At 60.1% G+C, this 25,814-nt stretch overlaps 3 protein-coding genes across 8 annotated transcripts; 2 read left to right on the top strand and 1 right to left on the bottom strand.

Moving 5' to 3' along the window:
- Positions 1-2,949: 2,949 nt before the first annotated feature.
- Positions 2,950-7,055, bottom strand: ARF5 (ADP ribosylation factor 5). Its single transcript, XM_030016243.1, is given in 7 exon segments — positions 2,950-3,525; positions 3,662-3,742; positions 3,744-3,788; positions 4,610-4,681; positions 5,096-5,205; positions 6,694-6,774; positions 6,874-7,055. Coding segments are annotated over 7 exon segments (543 nt in total). The 5' UTR covers positions 6,941-7,055; the 3' UTR covers positions 2,950-3,438.
- A 288-nt stretch (positions 7,056-7,343) lies between these two features.
- Positions 7,344-12,153, top strand: GCC1 (GRIP and coiled-coil domain containing 1). Its single transcript, XM_030015182.2, has 3 exons — positions 7,344-7,424; positions 8,240-9,298; positions 10,625-12,153. The coding sequence occupies exons 2-3, from the start codon at positions 8,252-8,254 to the stop codon at positions 11,927-11,929; spliced, it is 2,352 nt and encodes a 783-aa protein (XP_029871042.1). The 5' UTR covers positions 7,344-7,424; positions 8,240-8,251; the 3' UTR covers positions 11,930-12,153.
- A 2,548-nt stretch (positions 12,154-14,701) lies between these two features.
- On the top strand, positions 14,702-25,808 carry LOC115341765. Of its 6 annotated transcripts, XR_005932411.1 has the most exons (13): positions 14,702-17,578; positions 18,361-18,404; positions 18,742-18,805; positions 19,096-19,236; positions 19,918-20,016; positions 20,233-20,288; positions 20,411-20,551; positions 20,736-20,778; positions 21,109-21,189; positions 21,285-21,438; positions 22,020-22,090; positions 22,635-25,442; positions 25,540-25,806. XR_005932411.1 is itself a non-coding variant. In XM_030015185.2 (12 exons), exons 3-12 carry the CDS (start codon positions 18,790-18,792, stop codon positions 22,788-22,790), a joined length of 927 nt encoding a protein of 308 aa, XP_029871045.1. In that variant the 5' UTR covers positions 14,702-17,578; positions 18,361-18,404; positions 18,742-18,789; the 3' UTR covers positions 22,791-25,806. The 6 variants fall into 6 exon arrangements, 5 of the variants coding, with proteins under 5 accessions (XP_029871045.1, XP_029871043.1, XP_040979453.1 ...); XM_030015185.2 differs by having other exon boundaries at positions 19,127-19,236; positions 22,635-25,806; XM_030015183.2 differs by having other exon boundaries at positions 22,635-25,806.
- Positions 25,809-25,814: the final 6 nt, after the last annotated feature.

The raw sequence follows: 25,814 nt of genomic DNA, 5'->3' as shown, positions 1-25,814 counted from the left end.
GCACGCATGGAGCCCATGGCAGTGGGATTTCAACCGTGCTCAGCCCCAGGGACAGGGATGAGGACAGGACGGGTGGCATCGCCGCGATGGCACCAGACCAGGACTGTGCACAGCAGCCACCGCCGTGCCCCGGCAGTACCCAAAGCTGCGGCCGTTCACAGCCGCGGCCGGGCGGTGTGAGGCTGTGAAACGCCCGCTTGAGTCCGGGACCTCCAGCCACCCGTGGTGGCTCCGAAGGAGCCTTTTCCTTCCAGAAACGTGGAGTGACTGGGATGGGTTTGGGTGTATTTTTCAGGGGCTGCAGGAGGCCGGCTGCTGCGGTCATCAGCACTCAGGCCCTGCGGCACCAGAGCTGCGATTTCATATGCAGCCCTTCAAAAACATTTAAAAATGAAATCACTGGACCCACCAGGACAGACCTCAGCAGGGGCCGGCAGCCGGCGCGGGACACTACCACCGATGTGCCCGCTTGCATGGGGTAGGACCTCATTTGCAGGGGCTGGCCAGGTAGGTGGGTTTGCAGGTGCCCCCCGGGGCACCCGAAATGCTGTGGGGTACTGGAAGCCTGCAGGGAGCCAGCCCCTGGGGTGCGTGTCCATGGGGAGGGGGTGCAGGGCAGGACCCCCCCCAGCCCTTCGGCAGCTCACACAAAGGCACCGTCCCACCGAGAGCCCTTGCTGGTGGCTGCAGCATGGTGGGGGGCTCTTTCCCAGCTTGGGGTGCAGCCGGGGCGTTTGGTCCCCCCGCCAGCCCTTTGCTGTGACTGTGCAATGCCCTGGGCACAGGCAAGTTTTTCACACCCCTCCCGGAGAAGCAAGCAGGCAGCAAGCTCTCCTGCCTGCTCTCCTGCCTCCTGCAGCACCGACAGCGCTGAGCGAACCGGGGAGCTCAGCGTGGCCAAGGGGACGTGTCCCGGCCACACCGCTGGAGAAGAGGGGACCCCGGCACAGCCGGGTACCCACCAGTGGCCGTGGGGAACCGGCAGGGCTGGAAGCAGCCAGGGCAGAGCGGGCAGCAAACTGGCAGGGCTGCAAAGATCATCATGGCATGTGCGCTCCGGGGCTGCCAGCTTGGAGGTGGCAGCGTTCGGGTGCCAAAGGGACGCCCCACGGCCTTCCAGCTGGCATTTTCAGGGCACTTCATCTCAGCCTGACGGTGATGTCCAGGCCAGGCTGGAGGAACTGGTGCTAAATGGGGCATTAAATTATTCGCAGTGAGTGGCTGTCCTTTAGTTCCCCGGCTCTCTGAGAGTGGGGTGAGCAGGGGGTTGTGCATGTTGGGCATAGAGCTGAGCCCCCCCAGGCTGCTGCTCTAGGCTGTCCCCAGGGAGATGGGGACACACAGCTGTCCCCAGCGCCAGCAGGACCGTGCACAACCCGGGGGAGGGAGCCCGGCGCTGGGAGCCGATGGGCACAGGTCATCCGGCATCACCATGAAACATCACTCACCTTGCAGGGATTAACCGTCCCCCAGGAACCGTGGCAGTGAGCAAAGGCACCGGCATCACCTTGTCCTCTGGTGCAAAGTGGCTTTTGAGGCTCAAGGCTGTCACGATCATGGGGAGGCTGTTTCTCAGCCGAGCAGCCCAGCGGCTGATGCACCAGCAGCTGTGATATGGTTTCTTCTGGTCCTTTCTCAGTCTCCAAGGATTCTCTAGCTATGCTGTAAATCAAGCCTGGTGCATCAGGTGGGATGGACACATGCTACAAAGGCCATGGCTTAACCCCCACCTTCCACCATGGGGCCGCCTTGGTTGTGTCTGCTTTTTGTCCAACCTGGGCTCCCCGTGCTCTGCCCGTGGCACCGCTCTCAGGGTCTTTGCACCATGAGCGATCCTGGCTCCAAGGCACCACCGATCCAGACCGCGGTGCTGCGCCCCAGAGCCAAGTGTGCCGGGGAAACCTTGCAGCAAAGTACAGAACCCCCCATCTCATACTGTCCCCCCCACTTTTCTCCACCAAAGGCAACAACCTGTAGCAGCTCCGGTGGCAGGCTCAGGGCTCTGGGGCAGCAGTGCTGAGCCCTGGGAACCTGCGAGCTCTGCCCCGGGGCTCCAGTTGCCCCCCCAGCTGCCCCGAGGGAAGGGGCACGCAGCCCCAAGTCTGCCACCAAGGGGAGGGGAGTCCAGGTCCCCCCTTCCCTCAGCTCCCCGGGCTGTGAAAGGACCCAGCTCCTGTCTCCCTGCTCCAGCCCCTGCTGACCCTTGCTCCCTGGCCAGGCACCCCTGGGCTGGGTGGAAGCCCACCAGCAGGATGGGTGCTGATGCACTGAGCACCCGCCTGAGCTGTTACAAGGGAACAGCCAGCACATCCCCGGGGGGACAGCCAGCACACGGCTCAGCTCCATGCAGGGAGCGCGTTTTTTGCAGGGCACACAGTTTGGCAGTGCACTTTACCGGGAGGCATCCCCTCACCACCCCCAGCCATGCATGGCATTGCTGCTGCCAGTCCCCACGGATGCTCCGTGCCCGCTGCCTCCCGCCTGCCAGCCGTGGGCTTTTTGGAGGGAGCACCCAGGACCAGGCTGCTCCCCCTTCTCCCAGTGCCCGGGGCTCAGCCCCTCGCTACCAGAGCATGGCCGCTGTTGGGCTGCCAAACACTTGGTTTTGCCTGGGTCCCACTAATTACAACCCAATTAGCACTCCTGCAGCATGCAGCCTGAGCTGACCCCGCAGGGCTTTCACGGCAGCCAGCACAGTGAGGAGGCAGCACGGACCCCTGACAGCACCCCGGGGCGGCTATAAAACGGGTCAGACCCCCTCCTGGCACCAGGGGATGAGAAAATGAGCTTGCCAACGCATCTCGGAGTCTCTGCCCATCTCCTCTGCGTCCCAGCACAGTGCACGCAGGGTTTTATTAAGGCCCAAATCCCTGTGTCCCGAGATGTTCGTGGAAGACGTATGTTGGGGAGCGGGGCTCTAAGGCCAGCCAGCCAGAAATGCACCGGGCACAGGGTACAAAGTGGTGGTGTTTAATTACTTGATATACAACAGCACATTACGCAGCCATACGCCCCCTCCCCGAGAGAAAGAGAACTATAAAGTTTATGGAAGGATAAAAAGGAGGATCCTTCTGACCCGCAGCGGCAGGGCTGCCTGCCAGCCCCGCTCAGCCCCCACCGCCAGCTCCAGGTGAGGAGCGGGGACACTTGGGGACATGCCACCCCGGCAGGTCCGGGCAAGCTCTCGCAGACGGCACATGCAGGTGGGGAGGGCGGCCAGCACGCAGCGCTGCCAGGGCAAAGGCAGGACACCGCAAAATGGAGCTGCCCGAAGAGTCCTTGAGGTTCAAGTCCTACCAGATAAACACACAGAGACGAGGCCACGCTTGGGAGAAAGGAAAAACACTCCCCCCTCCCAAAATAAACAAAAAACCCCAAACAAAACAGCAGTTGAAAGAGACGTCCCCGGCTCATCCGGTCCCTGTGCCGCTGGCCCAGCTAGCGCTTGGAGAGCTCGTGCGATAGCCAGTCCAGCCCGTCGTAGAGCCCCGTGCCCTGGGTCGCACACGTTGCCTGCACGTACCACTGCAAAACAGAGGGAGATGGAGAAAAGGGCTTCGGGCTCTGCAGATCGCCAGCCCGGTGCACCCCAGGAGCAGCCCCGTGCCCCACGGGTCCCTCCTGCAAGGATGGGGACGGGGATGGCACCCCGGACACTCACGGTCCTGCTGCGCAGCGTCTGCAGCCCCAGCTTGTCGGTCAGCTCGCTCACCGCCATGGCGTTGGGCATGTCCTGCTTGTTGGGCAAACACCAGCAAGACGGCATCCCGCAGCTCATCCTCCTGCAGCTGCAGAAAGAGCAGGGATGGCTGAGCCGGGCGCTGCCGGAGGGTGGCTCTCGGTGAGCCCTCGGTGAGCCTCCGCAGCACCGGCACCCCGGCAAGCAAGACCTGGCTTGGACAGACCAAAAGAGCCGGGAGGGCTCTCCAGCTCCTCCACTCACCTCCAGTATCTTGGCTGTCCTCCTGCCCCCATCGATGCCTGGAGGTCTCGGTGGCACCAGGATGCTCTTCCAGGAGCACCCGTGCCCTTCGCAGAGGGGCACCCGCATTGGAGCCAGGGGCTCCAGTGATAGAGGGGGCACAGCAACTGCCATGGGGACGGTGCAAGAGAGCAGGCACGATGCTCTCCAAACAACGGCAAGCAGGCAGTGGGTATCTGCCCGTCCCTTCTTCCCGCTCTCAGGCTGTCATGCACTCCGCTCTGCGCCGGCTTCCTTCCCCAAGGATGCTCTGCCCCCACCCCAGGCAGCCACACCAAGGAGTAAATGACCCCTGCCTCGCAGGCTGGCTTTCGGACATCGTTTCTGGACTGGGCACTCGGCTAGCAAAGCCCTGACTAAGTAAAACCTAAAACCACATTTTCTCAGCCATTTTCCCCCCTTGCAATTGCTCCTGCTCCCTGCAGGTCCAGCCTCTGCCTGGCAGAGGAGTCTCTGTCGGGTCCCCAAGCCCATCTCTGGATGGATGCCCCTGGCACCGCGACACGGGCAGAGCAGATCCAGGCCTCATCTTGCATCCAACCAGGCATTGCTGCAGAGCTGGGCGAGCGGGAGGAGGGCTGGGGGATGCCCACCTCCCCACCAGACCAAATCCCCGCCGTCACTCACCATCTTCTGCAGCTCGTCGGCAGACTCCTGCACTCGCTCTCGGTCGTTGCTGTCCACCACGAAGATGAGACCCTGTGGGAGAAGCCAGGCTGGAGCAGGCAGCTTGCACAGAGAAGAGAGGGACATCCCAGGCGGGCTGCAGGCACCCCCCCCGGCCAAGGGGTCAGCAGCCCTGCTGCCCACCCACCCCCCCCCCCATGCACCCCCAGAAAACCAGAGCACCCCAGGGACGGTGCTACCCCTCACCCCTTGCCTGCTCCTCTGCCGGACCCCTCTGCCTCGCTCCCCTCCGCTGGGGCGATGGGGCAAACACCCAGGCGCCGTCCCAGCACACCCAGCGGGGCCACCGCACCAGGGACCAGGACGCGTTCCCTGCCACCACTCACACACACCCAGTTCAGGCAGGATCAGGCCACGAGCCCCGGGGAAGCCTGAGCCAGCCCCGCTGCAGCTGATGAAGTTTATCCCTGCCCTGAGTCAGCGTACCTGTGTGTTTTGGAAGTAGTGCCTCCAGAGGGGTCGGATTTTGTCCTGGCCGCCCACGTCCCAGACAGTGAAGCAAATGTTCTTGTACTCCACTGTCTCCACGTTGAACCCTGCGGGGGGGCAGGAGGGGCATGGGGAGAGGGTGAGAGGAGCCTGGCTCCACTTTCTTTACACCCCCCCATGAGGGATTTACACACATGGATGAGATCCCCCCCCGGACGTCTCCTCTCCAGGCTGAGCAGCCCCAGCTCCCCCAGCCTCTCCTCGTACAAGAGACGCTCCAGTCCTTTCACCATCGCCGTGGCCCTGCACTGGACTCACTCCAGCATGTCCCCATCTCTCCTGCACCAGGGAGCCCAGCACCAGACCCAGCACCCCGAGGTGTCTCAGCAGAGCCGAGCAGAGGGGCAGGAGCAACTCTCCTCTCCCGACCCACTCTCAGTGCTCTGCCCAGTGCAGCCCAGGGTCTGGTGGCCCCAAGCCACAAGGCCATGTGCCTGGTGCTTGCTCAGGTTCCTTCCCAGCGGGATTGCCAGGACCTTCTCCTCAGAGCTGCTCTCCAGCAGGTACCAGGGCCTGGGGTTGTTCCTCTCCCAGGGCAGGACTTGGCATTCCCCTGGTTGAACTCCATGAGGTTCCTCTGCCCATTTCTCCAGCCTGCCCAGGTCCCCCTGGATGGCAGCACAGTCCCGCTGGTGTATAACCACTCCTCCTGGCTCGGGACCGTCCGCAAGCTTGCTGAGGGTGCTCTCTCCCCATCACCCAGGTCATGAATGAAGATATTCAGCAGCACCGGTCAGCGTGGTACACCACAGTTGACCGGTCTTCCCGACCCAAGCAGCTCAGCACATTCCCAATCCACCTCCATCAGCTTGTGGGAGATGCTACGGGAGACGGTGCCGAGCACCCCACTGAAAGCTTCACACCAGGATCTGGCAGGACAGCTGCCTGCCCTGCCTGCCATGCTCGGGCAGACTGGATCCCCATGGTCCAAGCGACCTCCTGGCCATGAAAACACCTTTGCCCTCTCTGGACCGGAGCCAGATCACGCTGACGTAACGGCTCGGGCTGTGTTCATCACCATGGGGCAGGCGGAGGGCAGCAAACCAGGGTGGCACATTCGGGTTGGCACCTGCCGTGCAGGTCGGGGCGGATGGTCTGTGCCGATGCCTGTCCCGGGGACCGCAAGGGGTATTTTGGGGTGCAAGCCAAGGTCCCCACCGGGCACCGGCCGCGGCTGTGTCCCAGCACCCAGGCAGGCAGGGGATAACGGGAGGGTAACGGCTGGGCGGATGGGGCACTGGGCGTCATGCCACACATCTCACCCACCCACGGCCCCCAGCCCATCGGGGTGCACCAGGGACTGGCCCGGGGGACCCACAGGAAAGGGGTACCCGGGTGGGCGGCAAGGCCTGTGGGATGTGGCGGGGGAGGCCTGCCTGGTGCCGGCTGTCAGAGGCGGGGGGGGGGGGGTCCTGCCCGGTACCCGGTGCTTGTTGGGGGCCCTGCCCGGTGCCGGCTGTCAGAGGCGGCGGGGTTTGGGTCCTGCCCGGTACCCGGTGCTCGGTGCGGGCCCTGCCCGGTGCCGGGGCACTCACCGATGGTGGGGATGGTGGTGACGATCTCGCCCAGCTTCAGCTTGTAGAGAATGGTGGTCTTGCCGGCGGCGTCCAGCCCCACTGCAACGAAGAGGCGGTGTCACCGGCGCCGGTACCGATACGTGCCCCGGCCCCATCCCCATCCCCCGCCCGGCCCTGCTCCGCCGCCCCCGCGCTCACCCATCAGGATCCTCATCTGTTTCTTGCCGAAGATGCGGGAGAAGATGGCGGAGACCGTGAGGCCCATGGCGGCGGCGGCGGGACGGACGGGACGGGACGGGACGGACGGGACGGACGGGACGGGACGGACGGGACGGCCGCGCTGCCACCCCGTTGCCTCCGCGCTCCGCCGCGCCGCAGGCCCCGCCCCGCGCACCGGGCCACGCCCCCCTCCGCTGGGCCACGCCCTCTTCCCCACGCCCCCCCACGCCCGCCGCCCCCACTCCCTGCACGGCCAGACCCCGCCCCTCACGGACAAGCCGCGCCCCTCCGCCGCTTTGTACCGCCCCCTCCTCCCTCCCGGGACGCTGCACCTCGCGGGGGCCCCGCATCGCCCCGCCCCCTCCGGCGCTCCCTCGGCCGTCTAGCCCCGCCCTCATCGTTTATAGCCACGCCCCGTTGCCCCTCCCCACCGCCCCGCAGCGCTGCCCGGCGGAGGCGCATGCGCTGTGCGCGCCGGCGGCAGGAGGCGTCGGGCGGAAGTGGCGTGCGCAGCGGGTGCCGGAGCGGAGGTAAGGCCTGCGGCGGCGCGGGGGTTGCCCTGGAGACGGGACCCCCCCCCCCCCCTCCGCGGGACCCCCACGGACACCCGGGACCCCCCCCCCGGCTCTGCAGTCTCTCCTGCCCTCCACGTCCCCTCTGCTCCAGCCCTGCGGCCCCTCTGCCGCGGCATCGCAGCCCCCCTCAGCGGCTGCCCCCGGTCCCTTCCCCCAAAGCTTACCCCCCCCCCCCCCCCCCCCCCCGTGTCACCGTCCCACCCGGCCGTACTCCCCTCCCGTGACTTCTCCGGCCACCTCGTGCTGACAGCCCACCCCGCCGTGGCAGGCCCTCTGCAGTGGAAGAGCCCCCCCCCCCCCCATTTCTCCCGCCATGGCCTTCTGCCGTGGGGAGCCCCGAGAGCTGGGGCCCCCCACCCAGAGCTGGCAGCGGTTGGATTACCTTCACGGCCGGCAGCTGTGCTGCCAAGGGACAGGCAAAGGGGCTGTTTCTCTTGAAAAGGAAAAATGGAGCCATTTAGAGGCGTAAGCCCCCCTGACTGACCTGAGGGGGAGCGGCTGCAGCGGCACATATCGCTGTACGAGGCGTTAAAACGTTCTCTCTGGTTCTGGCTGAGGCGCTTGAGGCACCCGAGTCATAGCAGGAGTTTCCCCTCGGAGCAGGACCTGCGCAGGGTTTGGTGCACGGTGACAGATGCGTTGCAGAGTCGTTAACTGTGTGGTGTCCTGGGGGAGTTCAGGGTGGTGGTCCTGCTTAGCTGCCTGCTCCTGCCGATCGCAAACATGTCTCTGCTGCTCGTTTAGCCTTTGTGCTTTTTTTCTCCTTTCAGGTTGCACAAATCATGGAGAAGTTTGGCATGAACTTTGGAGGTGGTCCGAGTAAAAAAGATCTTCTGGAGACTATCGAATCACAGAAGAAGCAGCTTCTTCAGTACCAGGTTCGGCTGAAGGATGTCGTCAGAGCCTACAAGAGCCTACTCAAAGAGAAGGAGGCATTGGAAGCCAGCTTGAAAGTGTTGTCTGTGTCTCATGAGGCAGATGTTGGCTTGAGTAGTGCTCAGCCTGCATCTGTGGCTAGCTCCAGCTCTTCCTTTGCCGATTCTGCTGATGACAGGAGCTCGGTTCACAGCGAAGATAGCGTGGGGACAGCTGCCAGTGCAGACACTGCTGCCAGTCTGGCCAGTACCAAGGGTGAACCAGGGCCTGAGGATGATAAGCCCACGGCCGCCGCCTCCTCTCTTAAATCAGAAGAGACGAGTGGTTCAGAGAGTGGCATCAGCACGAGCAGTGGGGATGTGTCATCTGCTGCTGGTGAGGCTGATAAAAGAGTGCTCCAGCTGAAGACCCAGCTGGCCACTTTGACCAGTGCTCTGTCAACAGTCACGCAGGAGAAGTCCCGCATGGAAGCCTCGTACCAAGCAGACAAGAAGAAGATGAAGCAGGACCTGGATGATGCCATTAAGAAAGCAGAGGACGAGACCAAGAAGTTGGAGACGGAGCTGAAGTCTGTCCAGGAACAGCTAGCCGAGACCAAAGCCCGTCTGATCACGCAGCAGCATGACCGAGCCCAGGAACAGAGTGACCATGCTGTTATGCTGCGAGAGCTACAGAAGCTGCTGCAGAGCGAGAGGACTCTGCGCCAGGATGCAGAGCTGAAGCTGGAGGAGACCAGGGAGGCGTTGGCCGGGAGGGTGTGCATGGCTGACCGTGCCGAGGGGTATGAGCAGCAGATCAAGCAGCTGAGCCAGGAGGTAGAAGACTTGAAGAGAGAGCTGCAAGCTGTTCAGGAGGAGAACAACAAGCCAGACCCCCGGATACAGGATCTGCAGGAGGAGATGGCCAGCCTTAAGAACCACTTCCAAGTGCAGCTGTTACAAGAGATGAAGAAGGTAATGCCTTGTATGAGCCCTGGAGCAGCTCACTCTGTGGGATGTATCGGCAGCAATTGGGGCAGGGTTTGAGGCTGGAGGAGCACAAATTCTCCTTCCTGGTCCTGCAGAGTCCAAGAGGTTTGAAATGGATGAAAGTATCATGGCTTTGATTGATGGGATGGTAGTCCCAGAGGAGAATAAAAGCTATTTGTGATACAGCGTATAAGTCATTAATCAGGGGGTGGTGACCTTTGGATTTGGGAGCAACCTTTGAGGTGATCACACGGTAACTCCTCCACAGCGTCATTTGGTTCTGAACACATTACCCTCTGGTGTGACGGTGGCCGAGCTTGGGAGGAGAGACCTTTCCGCTGCCCCACTATGGCAATGAGTGTGTCTTGTCTTGTATGTAAGCGCAATACAAGGTACAATTACAGGAGCTCATAAAAACTAACCTTCTTTAGTGAAACTCAGAGTGATCTAGGGAAAGAAGAAAGGAAAATACAGGAGGAAGGCTCTAGCTTGTGTGCATGCAGGGGGAAGAGCTAGAAAGAGGGATGTGGTAGAAAAGAGGAACCTGTGTAACTCTGCAGGTTGTGGGGCAATGTGCTCAGGGGTTGGCATCAGGGGTTTGGCACCAGTAACCAAATTTGCATCTGGAAACACTCTGGAATGGGATCTTCCTCATCTCCTTGCATTCTGGAACAAGTTTTCTTTCTAATCTGAAGCATCAGGCTGATTTAATGCAGTTTGCTTTTTTTTTTTTTTTTTTTTTTTTTTTTTTTAAGTGACCTCTAACAACTTCTCTCTGACAGGGGTGAAGGTGACCTGACTCCGGCTGTGTCTTAGTTCACAGTGGTGACTGTCGAGTCAGTTGGATCTCGATAGCTGTAAAAACTGTGAACACCAGGTGTTTGTTGTAGCTACCCAGAAACCACTGAATTATATTAATATCGGTGCAACAAAATATAGGATTTAGGTAAATTGCAGTTAGATGTGTGAAAGCTTTAGAGCAGACGCACATTTTAAAAAAATCCTGTAGCAGATTGTGACGTGGGTTTGCTGCTTCCCACCCCCCGCACACCTACAGCAACACAGATAATGCTGGTGACAGGAACTCTGCAGAGCAGGGAACAAAAGCAGAAATGCTTTTAGGTTATCCCCAAATAAACAAATATCCAAAAAGGCAAGTCAGTGTCGTGGTTTGTATGGGATTCTAGGCGAAAGGATGGCCCCGCACTTGTTTGGAGTTCAGCAGAGCAGAATTAAGCCCCCGTGTAAACCGCAGACCTCCTGCCCAGAGAGTTGAGCTAATCTAACCCTGCTGTGTCTCTCTGCTTTCAGGCTGCACAGGCAGAGGAGCAGCTCCGCCAGCACGCCCAGATGGAGGAGCAGCGAGTGGCTGACTTGGAGGGCCAAGTCTCCGAAGTGTCAGAACTACTTGGCACTTACGAAAAAGCCAAGCAGAAAGACCAAGTGATCATTCAGAAGCTAAAGGACCGCATCGTACAGTTGGACCTGGAGAACAAAACCCTGGCCATCGCTGCCTCCAGCCGGTCGCCTGTTGATATTCACATAGAAGAAGCCAATCTTGATGTTAATGTTCTAAAGGATAAAATGGAGAAGCTGAAAAAGCTCTTGCAGGCAGCAGCTAAGAAGAGTCAACCCACTCTGGACATCGAGAAGCTGTGTGAGCTGGAGCTGCCAAAGGGCACTGAGGCTGGGGATGGCGAGAAGGCCACTGCTTTGTACTATCAGCAGGAGCTGAAGCAGCTGAAGGAAGAGTTTGAAAGGTACAAGATGAGGGCGCAAGTGGTTCTCAAGAACAAGTCGGCCAAAGACAGCAATCTGGCTAAAGAACTGGAGGAAGCTCAAGAGCAGCTGGCTGACCTGAAAGAGAAATACGTGGTGCTTCAGCTGTCCTCTGATGAAATGGAGAAGCAGCACCAGCAAGACATGGAAGCCAAGAAGCAAGAGTTGTCCCAGCTGCAGCAAATTCACAGGCAGGAATTAGAGCGATGCCAGCTGGACTACAGGGAACGGGCGCTGAAGCTGGAGGAGGAGATGCACAAACAGCGGGACCGAGCCCTGGCGGTGCTGGCAGAAAAGGACCAAGAGCTGGAGCAGCTGAGAGCTGTCACGTTGCCTTACGGGCTTCAAGGATCCAAAAACTACCTAGTGTCAGGGACTGACATTACTAGCAATGACTCACCAGGTAACGATTCCTCAGAGATTCTCCCCCAGGCTCTTCATCTCTCCACCACCAGTGAGCCTACCTTCTTCTTGTATGCAGAGCAGCTGGCTCGCAAAGAAGTGGAAATTGTAGCGCTGAGGAAGCAGAAGCACAAGCTGGAAGTGCAAGTTCACCAGCTCCAGGAAAAAATCTTGGTTGAGGAGGAGAAGCACCGGGAGGAGATATCTGCACTTCAAAGCGAAATCGAGAAGAACTTCAGAGATAAGAGCAGAGAGGGAGCCAACCTGGAATACCTCAAGAACATTGTCTATAGATTTTTGACACTGCCAGATTCTCTTGGTCGCCAGCAGACTCTAACTGCCATATTGACTATTCTGCATTTCAGCCCAGAAGAAAAGCAAACTATTACAAAACAGTCAGCTTACAGCAGCTGGTGGCTTTCTGGGAAGAGATGAGATGGTAGCTTTTATTCCTAACTGCTTTTGCATAGTAACACTTTTCTGATTATTAACTAAGACCACTTCACATGTGGTGTAACCTCTTTCCAACCACGTGATGGAGCAGGGAGCTTTCAGCAAAGAATTGGGCTTAAACTAGTGCTCTTAGCACTAATTTAAAGCAGAATTGTGCCAACTATTCCAGTAGGAATACAGTGCTCTCTTGCTCTCTGGTGTGAGAATTTGCTCTGAGTTGGAACTTGATTTAAAAAAAAAAAAAAAGGAAGATACTGATGCTTTTTTTAAACACAATTTTAAAAAAATCCCTACCTGTCAGGCATAGGGTGAGGAGCCCTATTAGAGTGGAACTTGCTTGTATCTTCAAACACCAGACAGGCTTGTGACTCAAAAGATTTAAAGGGGGCGGGGGGAAGCACTTAACAAGGTGCTAAAATAACATAAGACAGAGCTGAAAGCCTGCGAGAAGGATGAGTCTTAACTACCAGCATCATCCAAATGCAGAAAATCTTGAGCAATTTCTTGCTAAAAAAAGTTTTTTTTTTTACCTGGAGCCAAATTTATACCAGTGGATATAGCAACTCCCCATAGCACTGGGGACCATCAGATGGTGCAGCATGTTATGGTGTGCTCTCATTACTGACCAGGGATTCTCTCTGCAGTTATCAGTGTTTTCCAGGAAGGAGAAAAGATATCCTAAGTATTTAAGTTTGAACCCTTGTAACTGCAGTGGTGCAAGCAGTGGTTCCCCACCAGTGTCAAACCAGCGGGTGCTATGTAGCAGTTCTTTTAGAGCAGGTATCTGAGCTTTCTGACCTTGTTTGGGATGGGAACCAGGGTGTTGCAGAAAGCAAACAGAGAAGAGGCTGAAATAGGCACACTGACCCTTCAGCAGTCATTTTCTGAGCATTTGGGAGTTTCAGTGAAGTTTTGATGTTCTGCAGTGTTGTTTTTGGCAGCAAGGCGTTGCTCCTGCTGGGATAAAAGAAGCAAGCAGCAGTGAGGGGCAGAAGATAACAGCTCTGGGGGCAGTGTGTGCCCTCAGCTTGCGGTAAACACTGTGAGGACGAAGGCCTGGCTGGTTGCTGCATAGACCTTGAAGTTCTTGCGTAACTTCCTTGCAAATTGGTGAGCATGGCAGGAAAGAAGCCAAAACATTTTGAAACACCTCTGGCTTTGGTAAGCTGTAAGCTCCCTGCTGGCATTCCTGTGTTTTGCAGTTGTGCTCCGAATCTGCCGGCTCCTGACTGCTTAGACCCAGAAGGACAGAGCTGAAAGCCCTGGCTCGCTGGGAAGATGGCTGTATTAGGCGTCTTATGAACGGTTGCGAGACTAAAACCAGAGCGTGTGTTTTGAATATTAGTGGGCTGCGTGAGAAGGGTTGGGGCCTCGGGAGAGCTGCGGCATACAGCTGTGAGTGTGCTGGGGGAGCTGCCTGCTCTTGCCCCCCCAGGCCGGGAAGGGCAGCTGGCAGGCTCGGTGCGTGGCCAGCACTGGCACGAGCAAACTCCTCTCCCCTCTGCCGTGGCAGGAACCTGACTTTCCTTGTGTTGTTTTTGCTCTGTGCTTGAGTGCCTTGAGAGCCAACAGGCTGGAGAAGGGGAACGCGCTGTTTCACCCCCAGAGCCCATGTTTTCACCGGTTGAAGGGCTAGGGCAGCGGCTGGCTTTACCCTGTTGCCTTCCCTTCGCCTTCCGTCTCTCCCCTGCCGGGTTGATGGTTGAGACAAGGGAAGCAGCCACCTGTCTGGAGGGACAGACTGGGTCCCTGGGGATCTCCCCAGCCGATCCCCTGGGTGCTGGGGCCACTAGAGGGCACCCACTGGTTGCCCAGTCCCCAGGGACAGGGACCGGAGGGTGCAGCATCCCTCCCGCTGCAGCCACCCCCGGCGCTGCCAGGGCCTGATTCCCTGGGATGGCACCTGGCTCTGAAAAGCGACACACAAGGCGAGCAGTGAGTGACATGAGAGGGCTCAGCAACTGCAGCCGAGCCTGGGTCCTGGCTGGTCCGCGCGACTCGGGGGGACAATGCTCTATCTTAGGGTGTCTCACACCGGGGCTTCAGGCTTCGCGGGTGGGAGAGGTTCTGTGGGGTCAGCAGGGCGGGTTTTTCTGTCCAGAAAGTCATCTGCTGCAGTGGAACTGCTCCTGAGGTCCGGGGCAGAGTGCCGGTGCTTTCTGTAGTGAAGGGTATGTAAGGTCAGGAGAAAAAAAATAAGCGTGCCAGCTGTTGTGTCCCCAATGCTGCCTGTTGGCATTAAGTTATCCAAAATGGGAAGGAGCATCTCTGTGTGGCCGGAAGAGCTGTGCTGGCTGGATCTCCTGGAAAAGCGCCCATCAGGAAGTGCTTGTGCTAATATTTAAATGGTCACTACTCTCTTAAAACCAGGGAGGGACGTTTTGCTTCCAGAGATGTTGGGTGGTTGCCTGCAGCCCTGGGGACTGGCTACTCCCAGCTGTGCTTTTACTGAAGCTTCTAGAGCTTTCTCATCTGCGTAGGCAAAATCTCACTTGAGTTTTGTTTTCATGCACCTGCTTTGTTTTTAATTAAAGCTTGGCTACTAAAGCACAACTTCCCAGTCCCAGAGTACAGGGAAAGTGTTTGTAAACACGGGTGTTAAGTCTTGTTTTAACAACGCCCAGGTCTCTCACGAGTCCGGGAGCCGAGTTAACAAATAGGGTTGATTTAGCAGCTCTCGATGCCATGCTGCCCGGGGAGGCCTTGGTGCACCGCGCAACCTGGGCAGCTCTTCGGGAGGGAGCTGCTGTGTCTCTGGGCAGCGCCGGTGCCTTTGGCAGCTCACGCCGGCTCGGCCGGGTTGATGAGCCGTTGCCGCTCCAGTCCGACGAGCCCCGCTGCTCAGCGCTGGGTATGCGCTGCTCGCTCTTGAGTGCACGGTCTCTGCGCGGCTGCAGCTTTGCGGCCGCTGCTGGTTTTTTACCCGAGCGTTCCCCGGCACACGTGATGAGGCCGGCACGGCGCACGCTGTTTTTCTCGCAGAGGAAGTGGGCTCTGAGAGGCCGCAGGAGCTGAGCGGGGCTCCCCAGCCAGCACGCATCTCGGCACAGGGAAGCCAGAGGCTGCAAGCCCCTCTGCAATTCAAGTGCCTGGGATGGATGGAGAGCTTTAGCAGCTGAGCAGGACGGAGTCCTTTCCCATCTCAGTGCTGTGCCGGCGGTCCTTGTCCTGTCAGTGGCCAAGCTCGCTGGAGTCCACTCCACAAATCCCACCTTGCTGAAGGCAAGGGCAGTGCTCCAGCTACTGCAAACCTTGGTGCCAATTTCTCCTCAAAAAATCCTCAGGGAAAATAAGCCCCAGGCAGAACCTGTGCCTGCTGGAGGTCTTGGGAGGGGATGACAAAGCCAAGCAGTCGGCAGTTCCTCACGAGAGGAGGAGGAGAGAGCATCGGCAGTTGGTCCCACGCAGGATCCGTGTGCTGCTCCGATGGAGGCATCTAGATAGAAATTGGAGAGTTTGTTCCAGGGAGTGCTTGGTCTTGGGCTCCTCAACTTTGAAACACTTCTCAATGGTGGGAGTGTTGGCTCAGCCGAGGGATCTGCTGAGAAGAGCCCGGTCTCTGGTCCCAGTTTGGAAACACTGAATCAAGTGGTGCCTCTGAAACCATGGGGATTGCTTAAAATCTTACCCTGCAGCAGCAGGAGCCATTCCCACAACGCCTGAGGGTGATGATGCTTCCTCGTGCTTCGGCTTCGCTGCACAGGCTGAGAGGGGATCCCGGTTCTCCCTTTGCCTCATGTGCTTCTGGAAGAGCCTCTGCCTGGAGAATGAAGTAATGTAGAATAGATCCCAAGTGGTGGTGGGTTTTGTGATGATTGTCAGATGCAGCAGGACTGACTCCACTGTCCCATGACCATTGTGAGATGCCTCTTCCACACCCACAGGTCTGCATTCCTCTGCTGGTCCTGGGCAGGAAAAATTGCCAGCCAAGCTGGAGAGAGACTGGCCAGAGGGCAGGTTGCAGCAGTTTACAGCGATGGTGAGGAGGGGAACAAAACGGGGTCCAGCTGGGACCATGCGGAGCCACTGCTCAGTGACCAGCCGGGTTTAAGGAGCATTTCCTCACCTGATGGAGGAAAAAAGGAGCGGCTACAAAGGAGGCAGCTGGCAGCTGTGGGGGAACATCTCCAGGAGCTGCCAAAGCAAGGTCCTCTGCATTGTTGTCAACATTGTGCAGCTCACCCAGTGCAATTCCTTTCTCTGTTCTGCTCCAGCCCCTCTCCCTGCTCCTTCTTCATCCCTCAGACGTTCCCCATCATTCCTCCTTCTTTCCTCTCTTCACTTAGCCAATACCGCTGAAATAAAAGTAAAAAAAAAAAACACCTGAAGCATAACTCTGCTTGCTGTTTGGTGACCTGTGGTTTAAGTGGGGAGCAGCGCGTGGGCTGGCTGCTGGCATGTGCTTATGCAGCACTTTGCCCCCAGCCTCCCTTGGCACGCTGCCGCAACCAGCCAGGCTTGGTGCTGCTGCACTTTGCCGGATTGCAGAGCTTCTTGCCCAGGGTGCTGGGGTCTGCCAGAGCCACCAGCCCTGGCTGGTGACGGCACAGCCCGGCTGTGGTGTCCTGGTTCTCTGGTCTTGCAAAAACTGCTTGAACAGGTATAAAAAACTAAATTTTTTTGACTTGCAAGTTTGGCCTGTTCTTTGCTATTAGATCATTGGGGAACATCAGGAAACGGCCGCAGTTGCCCTCCCTGATGTGGTGGCAGCCTGCGGGGGTGGGGTGGCTGTCCCGGCTGGCACTTCTCTTCCCTCCAGCAGCCTTTCTGGTGCTCTCGGCAGCGACTGCTGTGCCTGTGTGGCCTTTCCCTCCCAGAGCTTCCCGCTGCAAGCAACTGGCGGGACTGCGTCGTGGCCGCATCCTGCAGAGGCAGCTGCACCAAGCCCTCCTGTCACCCCGTCCCTGCTCGTGCCCGGTCTCCCGGTGTTGGCAGAGCCGCCCGCACGCAGCACGCTGGCATAGTCTGCGGTCTCAGGGCTGGCTGGGGCACTGGGCTCTGGGGCTCACCTTGCGTGGGCTTCTTTTGCCCCGCTGACCCTTTTCCCGTGCCTCAGTTCTTCCTCTTAGCAAGGAGGGAACTTGCTCTGTAGCAGCAGATGTGGGGATGCCTGTCGCTGCCTGCACATGCAGCTTCGCGGCAGATGGCCAAAGCAGCCAGGAGGCGAAGGGGATGGAGAAAGGCCACGCTCACGTCTGCTCACGTCTGCAACCCCGGCGCCGACGGGGAGCTGCGTCTCTTGCTTGCGTTCTCACTCCCCAGCGTGCAAGAGGGAGGTGCGAAGGAGGCTGCCATGCATTCGCTTGGGTTCCGCGAGCACGAGGGGCTGATCCCCTCCCTGCTCGCAGGGCTTGCACGTAGCAGCCTGCACGTCTGTGGGGAAGCTCCTGCTGCCCCGGCTGGGCAGGTTCCTCCGGCTGCGCTCTGCAGGCAGAGCTGCGGCCGTGTCCCTGCAGACGGAGCGTGGAGTGAGCCCAGCCGGCAACTAGCTCCGGTGCCAGCCTTTCGAGCGCTGCCGGCTGCTGACCCGTCCCCAGGCTGTGCAGAGAAGAGCTGGGAAAGCTCTCGGCTCGCAGCTGCCCGGCCATGGCGAACGAAGAGGAACACCCATCGGCTCTCTCGGATAACCAGGTAAAGGTGCATGTGTGCGGGAAACCCTCTGCAGAGACCTGGGAAAGACGCTGCCAAATCCTGCAGACCCCGTTCAGGCCTCCCCCACGGGCCCCTGGCCGAGGGGGGGTTCCCCCACGCCGGAGATGGGGGGACAGCGCTGCGGGGGTGCTGCAAAAGGCGACCATAGCTGCCAGCAAAGGGGTCCCAGCTGCCCGGCCCAGGACTCGGGGGCGATTGCTCCTGCTCTGCTGTCTCTGCGTGACTCACCGGGCCCTGGGAGCCATCCGGCTCCGGCAGTCTCGCCGGTTCCTCCGCGGCAGCCCCACGCCGCGCTGTCTGGGAACCGCTCTCAGCAGCGCAAGCCCGGAGCGGGACGCGGCTTCTTCGGCGCTCCCCAGCCCCAAGCGAAGGAAACCCAGGTGCTGCGGTGAGGCAAGCTGAGGAGGACGCAGCAGGGAAACCCCTTCGTGCAGCCGCCGCCGAGGGGCTCGTCCCATGCGGCAGCACCGCGGGGCTGGCGAGGAACCGGCCGCTGGCCCCTCCACTTTGCCCACCACCAGCGAAAGGCTCCAGCCCCCCCCGGCACAACCTCTTGGGGAAGATGCCTTTTTTGCTTCTGCTCTGCCCGCTCTGCGGTGACACGGGGGCACCGGCCGCCCACCGCTGCTTCGGCCAGGGATGCCCGCGGGAACAAATCCGGCCGTGCCTGGGGGTCCACGCCCGTGGGGCAGCCGAGGCTCCCGCTGTGGCCCCGCTGCAGGATGCCTGAGCCCGCGCTCCTCTCCATCTCTCTCCCTCAGGTCTTCGTGCTGACGTGCATCTACCTGCCGGCCTCACTGCTGAGGTGGGTTCTGCCCCCCCCCGGCCTTTCGGTGCTGGGGAGGGGGGGAGGCAGCAGCCGTAGCCCTGCCTGCACGTGGCCTCTTGTCTTACCCGCAGCCCCCTCGGACCCCAAACCTGGGGTGTGGGAACTGTCCTCGCACCAACCCGGGTCTCTGCCCCGTCCCATTGCCTTTGTAGGGAGGGGACCCCACACCCCATACCCGTGCCAGCCCCTTCCCATCTCGGAGGAGGCTGAGCACAGGATCCCCACTGGGATGGGTTCGTTGGGAAGCCACCGTGCTGGGGCACCAACGGCTCTGCTCCGCAGGGACGTTAACCGCCAGCCCCGTCTCTTCCAGCCTCCTGGGCAGTGGATCGGTCCTCGCTGTCACCTCCCGGCGGAGGCGATGCTGCCACATCCAGGTGAGTGCCGCTGGCTCCCAGGGGCACAGGGACGGGTTTTGGCCCCAGCTAACCCCAAGGCAGAGCCGGGCCAGCACCGCTGCTGCTGGGCTTAATGCACAGTGGGACTGGAGGGGGGCAGGAGATGCAGGATGCTTGCACCAGCCTCGCCGGAGAGCAGCGGGTCCTAACTCTGCTCCTGGCCGGCCTGGGGAGGGTCGTGGCCGCGGCAGCTCTGCTGAGCCAGGGAGAAGCTGCTGCCACCGGCGTGACGCTGCCAGCCAGAGCTAACGCTGTGTCCCGTCCCCCAGCTTCGCCCCCTTTTCCTCCTCGCCCTGGCAGATTTCCTGGCCGCCGCTGTGCTGCTGAGCACAGCCACCATCCAGCTGCTGCCAGCCCCGCTCTTCATCCCGGCGTACGCTGCCTGCCCCTACGGACTGATGCTGGCCACGGTAGGGGGGGTCGGCTCGCGCCGTGGGGTGGCACCGGGAGGTGGGCATCTCCTCCTATACCCCTGGGAACAGCTGAGACCTGTCTGCGGGCTGGAGTGTCCCCAGGGAAGTCCCGGGCTGGGGAACTATTTCTCCTACCGAGAAATGGCTCCTGTTCCCCCTGTCACTGTCCTGAGCCACCAAGGCTGATTCCCTGGGGAAACATGACCAGTGTTTCTCCCCAGCCCCTGTTAGGTAAGTGCTGCATTCCCCCCCCGCCGGCAGCATCCCTCTTGCCCGCGCCGTGCCCTGCCACCAGTGCCGGGATGGCAAACCCAAACGCAGCCGCTCACGTGCGCCGGAGCAAAGCAGGGCATGGCTCTCCCCAGTGCAGACGTGTTCTCCCCTTCGTGCCCAAACTTACCCAGCGCCTGCGGCTCCTGCCTGCCACTTCCCTCCTGCCCTGACAAAGCCACCAGCCAGCCGGTCCCCCTCCCCGGGGTGGGCGCAGTGATGGCACGAAGCCATTTGCTCTTGGTGCTGCATGTCTCAGAGAGCGGCTCCCTTGTTGCGCGGCTGCTCCCGGCACAGCTCTGCTGGGGGACAGCGGGACGTCGGGGTGCAGAGCACGAGGAGGGGAGGGGGAAGGTGCCTTTGGGGTGCTGGGCACAGCAGGAGCCCGCTCTCCCTCTCCTCTCCCAGACCTTCTACGCGGTCTCGTTCCTGATGGTGGTTGTCTACGCGTACGAAGCCTACCGCACCGTCCACGGCTGGAGAGCCTGGCACGTGGCAGCTCTGCAGGTCAGTGGCCACCAGCCATGGTGCGGCCGGGCATCATCCTTTGCACATGCGGCTGTTCCGGCCCGGCGAGGACCCGGGGAGCAGCGAGGGGATCCGAGGGCAGCCCCATTCCCTGGGGTGTTAGTGGCTTGCCTTGCATCCCGGCGGAGCGGGGCCGGAGCCTCGAGCTGCTGCGAGACCCGCAGCCCTGGGTCACGGGCAGTTTCCTCCCTGCAGGAGAGGAGCGGGTGCCTGGAGAGCGCATGGCAGGGGCTGCCCTACATCCTGGCCTGGTACGTGCCAGCCGCCGGCCCCGAGCCCCTCTCCACCCCGAGCCGGGCTGCGGCACGGCGCCCGCCCTCCCGGCTCTGCCCAGGACGGGATGGATGCGCTCACCTCCGCCTCTCCCTGCAAGGCTGGTGCCGGCACTCACGCTCCTGGGACAGCTGATCGCCCGTGGCACCTCCCTGACCGACATCGCGCCAAGACCCATCGAGCCCGTCGTGCCGTGGAAAGGCAACCGCTCGCACGAGACCTACAGCCTTTACTGCTCCAGGTACGCCGCCGGCCCGCCACGCTGACCCCGAGGGGGGGAGCTGGGGGTGGGCACCCCTCTCCCTTCCCCATGGGCTTGGGCGTGCTGCTGTCCCTGCAAGGCGCACAAGGGACACCTCCGGGTGGTGAAGGCTTTGGGGTGGGGGGGGTTAGGGGACCGCCGCCAGCATCCTCTGTCCTTTCAGCTGCCTGCTCCTCATCCACCGTGCCCAGGATATCTGCTACGAGGTGAGCGCTGCCGGGTGCCCGTCCCTCCCACCGTTGCCTTTGCCCGTCTAGCAGACACCGCTGCCCAACGCTGCCGAGGGCGGCTGGGCTCGGAAGGCCACTGGGAAGGCAGCGGGTCTGCGGCGCGTGGGCAGATGCTGCCGGAGGGACGGGGCAGGAGTGTCCCTGCTCAAGGAGAGGCACAGGGGCAGCTCCCAGCTCCGGCAGTGCCCCAGTGGTGGCTGTTCCCACGCCGTGGGGCTTGTGGCACGGCTCAGCCTTGCCTCTGTAGAAGGAGCCGCTCGGGGCAGAGCTGGCCCGTGGCCCCGCTGATTTCCCAACCCCTCTCAGTACATAGGTAGGAAGGACGTGGGCCTGGAGGGGAAAATCGTCTTCTTCTTGTACCTGCTGCTGGTGCTCAGCTGCTGCACGGTAAGCCAGCGGCACGGCGCGGTGCAGCGGGGCAAGCACAGGGTCTGGCCGCAGCAGCCAGCGTGCCCCGGCTGACGCCGATCCCCGCCGTCCAGCTCCTGTACCGCAGGGTGAAGCTCTGGTGCCGGAGGAATGCCGCGGCGCCCTTGCTGACCCTGGAGAAGGATGGCTTTGCCGGCAGAAGCATCCGCAGCGTCAGCAAAGTCTCTCACTACTTCCAGCTGGTTTTCCTGCTCTGCTGGGCGCCAGGCAAGTCAGAGTGGGGATGCCCCGCAGCTCCCACAGCAGGCGTGAGCCACCACAACTCCTCCTGCAGCCCCTTTATTCCTGGGCTGAGACAGCACCCAGGTCCAAGACGAGAGGCTTAGACTGAATAACTGCAAAGCCTCCAGGTGTCTGTAGGACTCCGTGGCTGAGCAGACCCAGAATGAGAGGACAGCCAGCCCCGATCGCTGCTGTCGAGTCCAACTGGCGGCTGGTTTAGCCCAGCCTGCTCTTACGATGACAGGTTTTTCCAGGGGCATTTCCTGAGCTGGAGGGTGGATCATGTTTGATGGACCTGCTTTTTAGCAATATCTCATCCCTTTGGGGGCCCGTTTATGCTTTCAGCCTTACAGAAATCTGTGGCAATGAATTCCCCAAGGTCCTTGGGCCGCGCATTGGGCAGGACCTCGTTGTACACATATGTGCTTGTCCTGCGTAGACCCCTGTGCCATGGGAAATAGGCTGTGACAGGGGAAGGGCATTTGCCACTTGGAGAGGGAAACTCCAGATGAAGCATTATCAGAGAGAGGAAGACCAAGGAGTGTCCTTTTGTCTTCCATCCGCAGCCTTCCTCCTCACCCTCCTCTCCTTCACCAGCATCAAACCTGCCTCGGTCTTTTTCCTCTACGTTGCTACAGTAAGTAAAAACCCATTTCCTGGGCTCCAGAGCGGGGACATTTGTCCCCATCAGATGTGGGAGCGGTGATGGGGTGGGGGGGGAGCTGGGAGAGCTGTGCTGTCCCCGTGCCGCAGTGGCAGGGCTGCGGGAGCCCGGCAAGGGGAGCGGGAGCACACCGGTCCCCACTGACTGCAGCGATGCCTCTCCTGGGCAGGGTGAGCTCTGCGGGTGCTGCCAGCCCCGGGACCTGGTGCCACCCGGGGCAAAAGCCCCGGGTTGCTGGTGGCAGCCGGGCTCTGCTGGGGCTCTTCCCCCTGGTTTGGTGGTTGGTGTTTCGCTCCTCAGCTCTGCCCAGGTGTTTCCCTTGCCTTAGTTGACCACGCCAAGAGGAAAGCCACCTCCTGTGTCCCGGCGTCACCCTGCCCGTGCGTTCACACCGGCCGATCCCGGGCAGCTCCTCTCCGGCGCGGAGAGGGCGATGTGGTTTGCGGCACTCCTGCGGCACCGGGTGGCCCAGGGGCAAGTAAAGGCAGCGCTTGCCACTGCCGTCTCTCTCTCGCAGGCCCTGACTGTCTCCCTCCAGGGCTTCTTGCACAGTTTGGTCTATGGCTGGCTGAGGCAAAACTTCCGTCAGGAGGCAGTGGGCACGAGACCCTCCCTGCAGCATCACCGGGGCCTCAAGGCTTTCTATGACGAGTCCCTGGGGGCCGTTCCCTAGGCTGTCACCTCATCCCGCTGACTCCGGGCTGCCCAACACCTCGGCGGGATTTGCACATCCCCGGCAGTTCCCCGCAGCCTGTCCGTAGCCGGGCAGGATCTCTCTGGACATGGCCCTTCGTGCCTGGAAAGGTTCGAGCAAGGCGCGGGCAGCACCGGGCAGGTTTCCGACAGCGGTGGGGGGGCTGCAGTGGCTCTGCCCCGGTGGGAAGTCCACCCGTAGCCCCTCGCTGCTGGAGGCAGCCCGACTTCCCACCGCCTGCACCATGCAGACAGCAAAACCACAAGCAGTCGCCGCACGGGAGATGGACCATGGGAGATGGGACAGGAGCTCTCTGGAAGAAGAATGCCCCTGTTCCGCACCACGAACGACTCGGCTGTTGGCAGCAGCAGGGCTTTGCAGGTTCATGAGCATTCGGGTGCTGTGGGGGGGAGGCTGGTGGCACGCAGACGATTTGGCAGTCCCTAAGGGCTTCCAGCAACTGAACATCGACTGCAACTATCCCAGGGAAGGTGGTGGGGTTTTTTTTCTGTTTTATTTGGCCTTGTTTCAGTGTTACACTTTCTGCCAGGGAGCAATCCAAATTCCTCCGCAGGGCTCGGGAGAAAGTGCTTATAAATAAAGGTATTATGGCTGAGGCGCTCCTGGGCTTTGCTGCTGTTAGATAAGTAACAGAAACAGGCGGTGAGCCAGGCGGCTCATGCCTCCTTCCTGCCTCGGGGGAAGGTTCGTGGCCAAGGCCATGTCCACGGGGATGAAGGAGGCACGGCTGGGGATGATTCTGCCCCACAGCCTCTTCCAACAAGTTAAAAATCAGCCCAAATGCTCATTCATACCTCCTCTACTTCTGGGGCTGAGAGTGCTCAAGCACCATCACCCGTGCAAAGACAAACCTTCAGGGGGCATTGGTGGGGCCGTGCCCACCCCCATCACACCATCAGCTAGCACAAACGGACACGTGAAGAGCATTTGGAGACCTCCAGCCCAGGGAAAATAGCTCAGGGCAAGAGCTAGGCACGCCATCAAGAGCTGCCAGGGCTGGGGATGGAGATGGTGCTGAGACGGGCTCAAGTACTGACGAGCAGAGGTGTGTGACAGCCCACGAGGGCTGCGGTGGGGTGATGGGGGGGACCACGGGGGAACTGCCGCACAGGGGATGTGGGAGCATGGACTGACCGGGCACCGACTTGGCAGTGGCTCCTTCCAGCATGTCTGCTGGGCGTGCTGTTTGGTGACCACTGGGACTCCTGCGCCACCAGAAATAGAGGTGAGGAGCGGGGCGAGGGCTCAGAACCATTTAAAAGTTGGTTGTTACCAGCAACCCAGTGCAGGCAGTGCTGGGGGAGGACAGGGACAGGTTCCCAGGCTCTTAATGCAGGCACGAGAACCAGGACTTAGGAACAGGGCAGAACAGAAAAGACTGTTAGACGTCGAGGCAGGTAAAGAGAAAAATGGATGGTGTGTAGCAGCCTAGGTAGGAAAGCAAAAAGAATGATAATGGGTGTAGTTTGCAGGATATATGGTCTAACCTCCTTGGGAGGAATGGAAAGCTAAAAATATATCATTGAGAGGAATAATACCTGAAGGAGGATGTTTGGGCTGTTGAGCTACAAGGTGATAGGAAGATGAGCCAGTGGCTACTGAGCACTGCACAAGATAAGGGTGCGTGCTCATGCAGTCACCCAGGGACGGATAAGACGCAGCAAGGAAAGCAAACGACTTGTTGGGTGTGCGGGCAGGGCAGTACAGTGCACCCGTGTAGGACGTAAGGGATGAACCGCTGGCAGACAATGAAACCCGGTGTTTGCTTTGGCATAATAATGCAAGTCATAAGGCCGCGAGTCTGCGAGCACCCAGGGCTTCCTCCTGTGGGTACCAGGTGAACGCCAGAAGCGTTTGTGGTATGAGCCCTCTCCCGCATGTTTGGTGGGAGAGAAAATAATTAGGCTGAGGCTTGCTGGGAGAAACAGGAACAAACCCACTGCTAGGGCTGCAGGGAGGCAAAGGTTCTGCAAGGAGAAATGGGAGCAAACGGGTCGGGGGAGCAGAGAAGCAGAGGAGCACAGCCATGGGGAGGACAAGTTGGGTCGACCTCAGATCCCACTCCAGCAGATTCCCAGAGGAAAGGAAGGGCTGGAAAAGACTAAAGAGGTTGGGGGAGCAGAAGAGAGACAAACCACAAGACTATGAAAACAAGGGTGACCCTCCCCATCTCTTCAGTAGCACCACGTTTCTGTGAAAATACTGTTGGACAAGTGTGGGGCAGGCCCACAGCCAACGCTGCAGGTTGGGCACCATCAGGGCATGCGGCAGCAAGGCCACGATTCCAACCCAGTAAAGGGGAAGGAGACAAACCAGCACCTACGGAGGGTGTTAAAAGGAACAGCAGATAGCCAGGATGACAAAAAGCCAAAAATCAATAACCAGGTAAAAAGAGTTGAAGAGTCACCTCCAGGAGTGCCAGTGTCTCTGGAGAACCAAACCCAGCCAAGGACAAACCCCTCCTGGAAGAAGCGGTGACAGAGCTGGGGGGAAGAGAAAACAGTACACACAACAGCGGCAACTGGCACACAAGAGCCAAAAGGACTCAACTGGGTACAAAGAGGGGGAAAAGACAGCAGCCTGAAGTGAACCTGAACTCTGAGATGCTCAGTAAGGGGATTTGTCTGCCCGAGCGGCTGGGGCCGGCAGCCGGTCCCAAGGCTTCTGACCACAGGACCCTCCACCCCACGCAGCGTTTGCTTTGCAGGTGCCTCGGACGTGCCATGGGTAGGGCAGAGGGACACACAGCAGCCAGCAGGTGCGAGTCACCCTTTGCAGAGCCGGGCTTAGTGAACCCTACGGAGAAGTCTGTGAAAGGCAGCAGGAGCCTCTGTGCTGACCGAGAGCCCCGGAGAGACGTCTAACGGAGACTGAGAAAACACCAAGCTGAGGGCCATGAGCGACCAAGCTCAACAGCACCTCTGCAGAGAAACCCCATTCCTAACCGAATAAATCTACTAAGACTCAAAAACAGGACACAGC

Source organism: Aquila chrysaetos, chromosome 5 (genome assembly GCF_900496995.4).
Source record: "Aquila chrysaetos chrysaetos chromosome 5, bAquChr1.4, whole genome shotgun sequence".
Taxonomy (NCBI): Eukaryota; Metazoa; Chordata; class Aves; order Accipitriformes; family Accipitridae; genus Aquila; species Aquila chrysaetos.
Note: the sequence above shows the minus strand (reverse complement) of the source record. Positions and strands in the feature narration are given on the sequence as shown.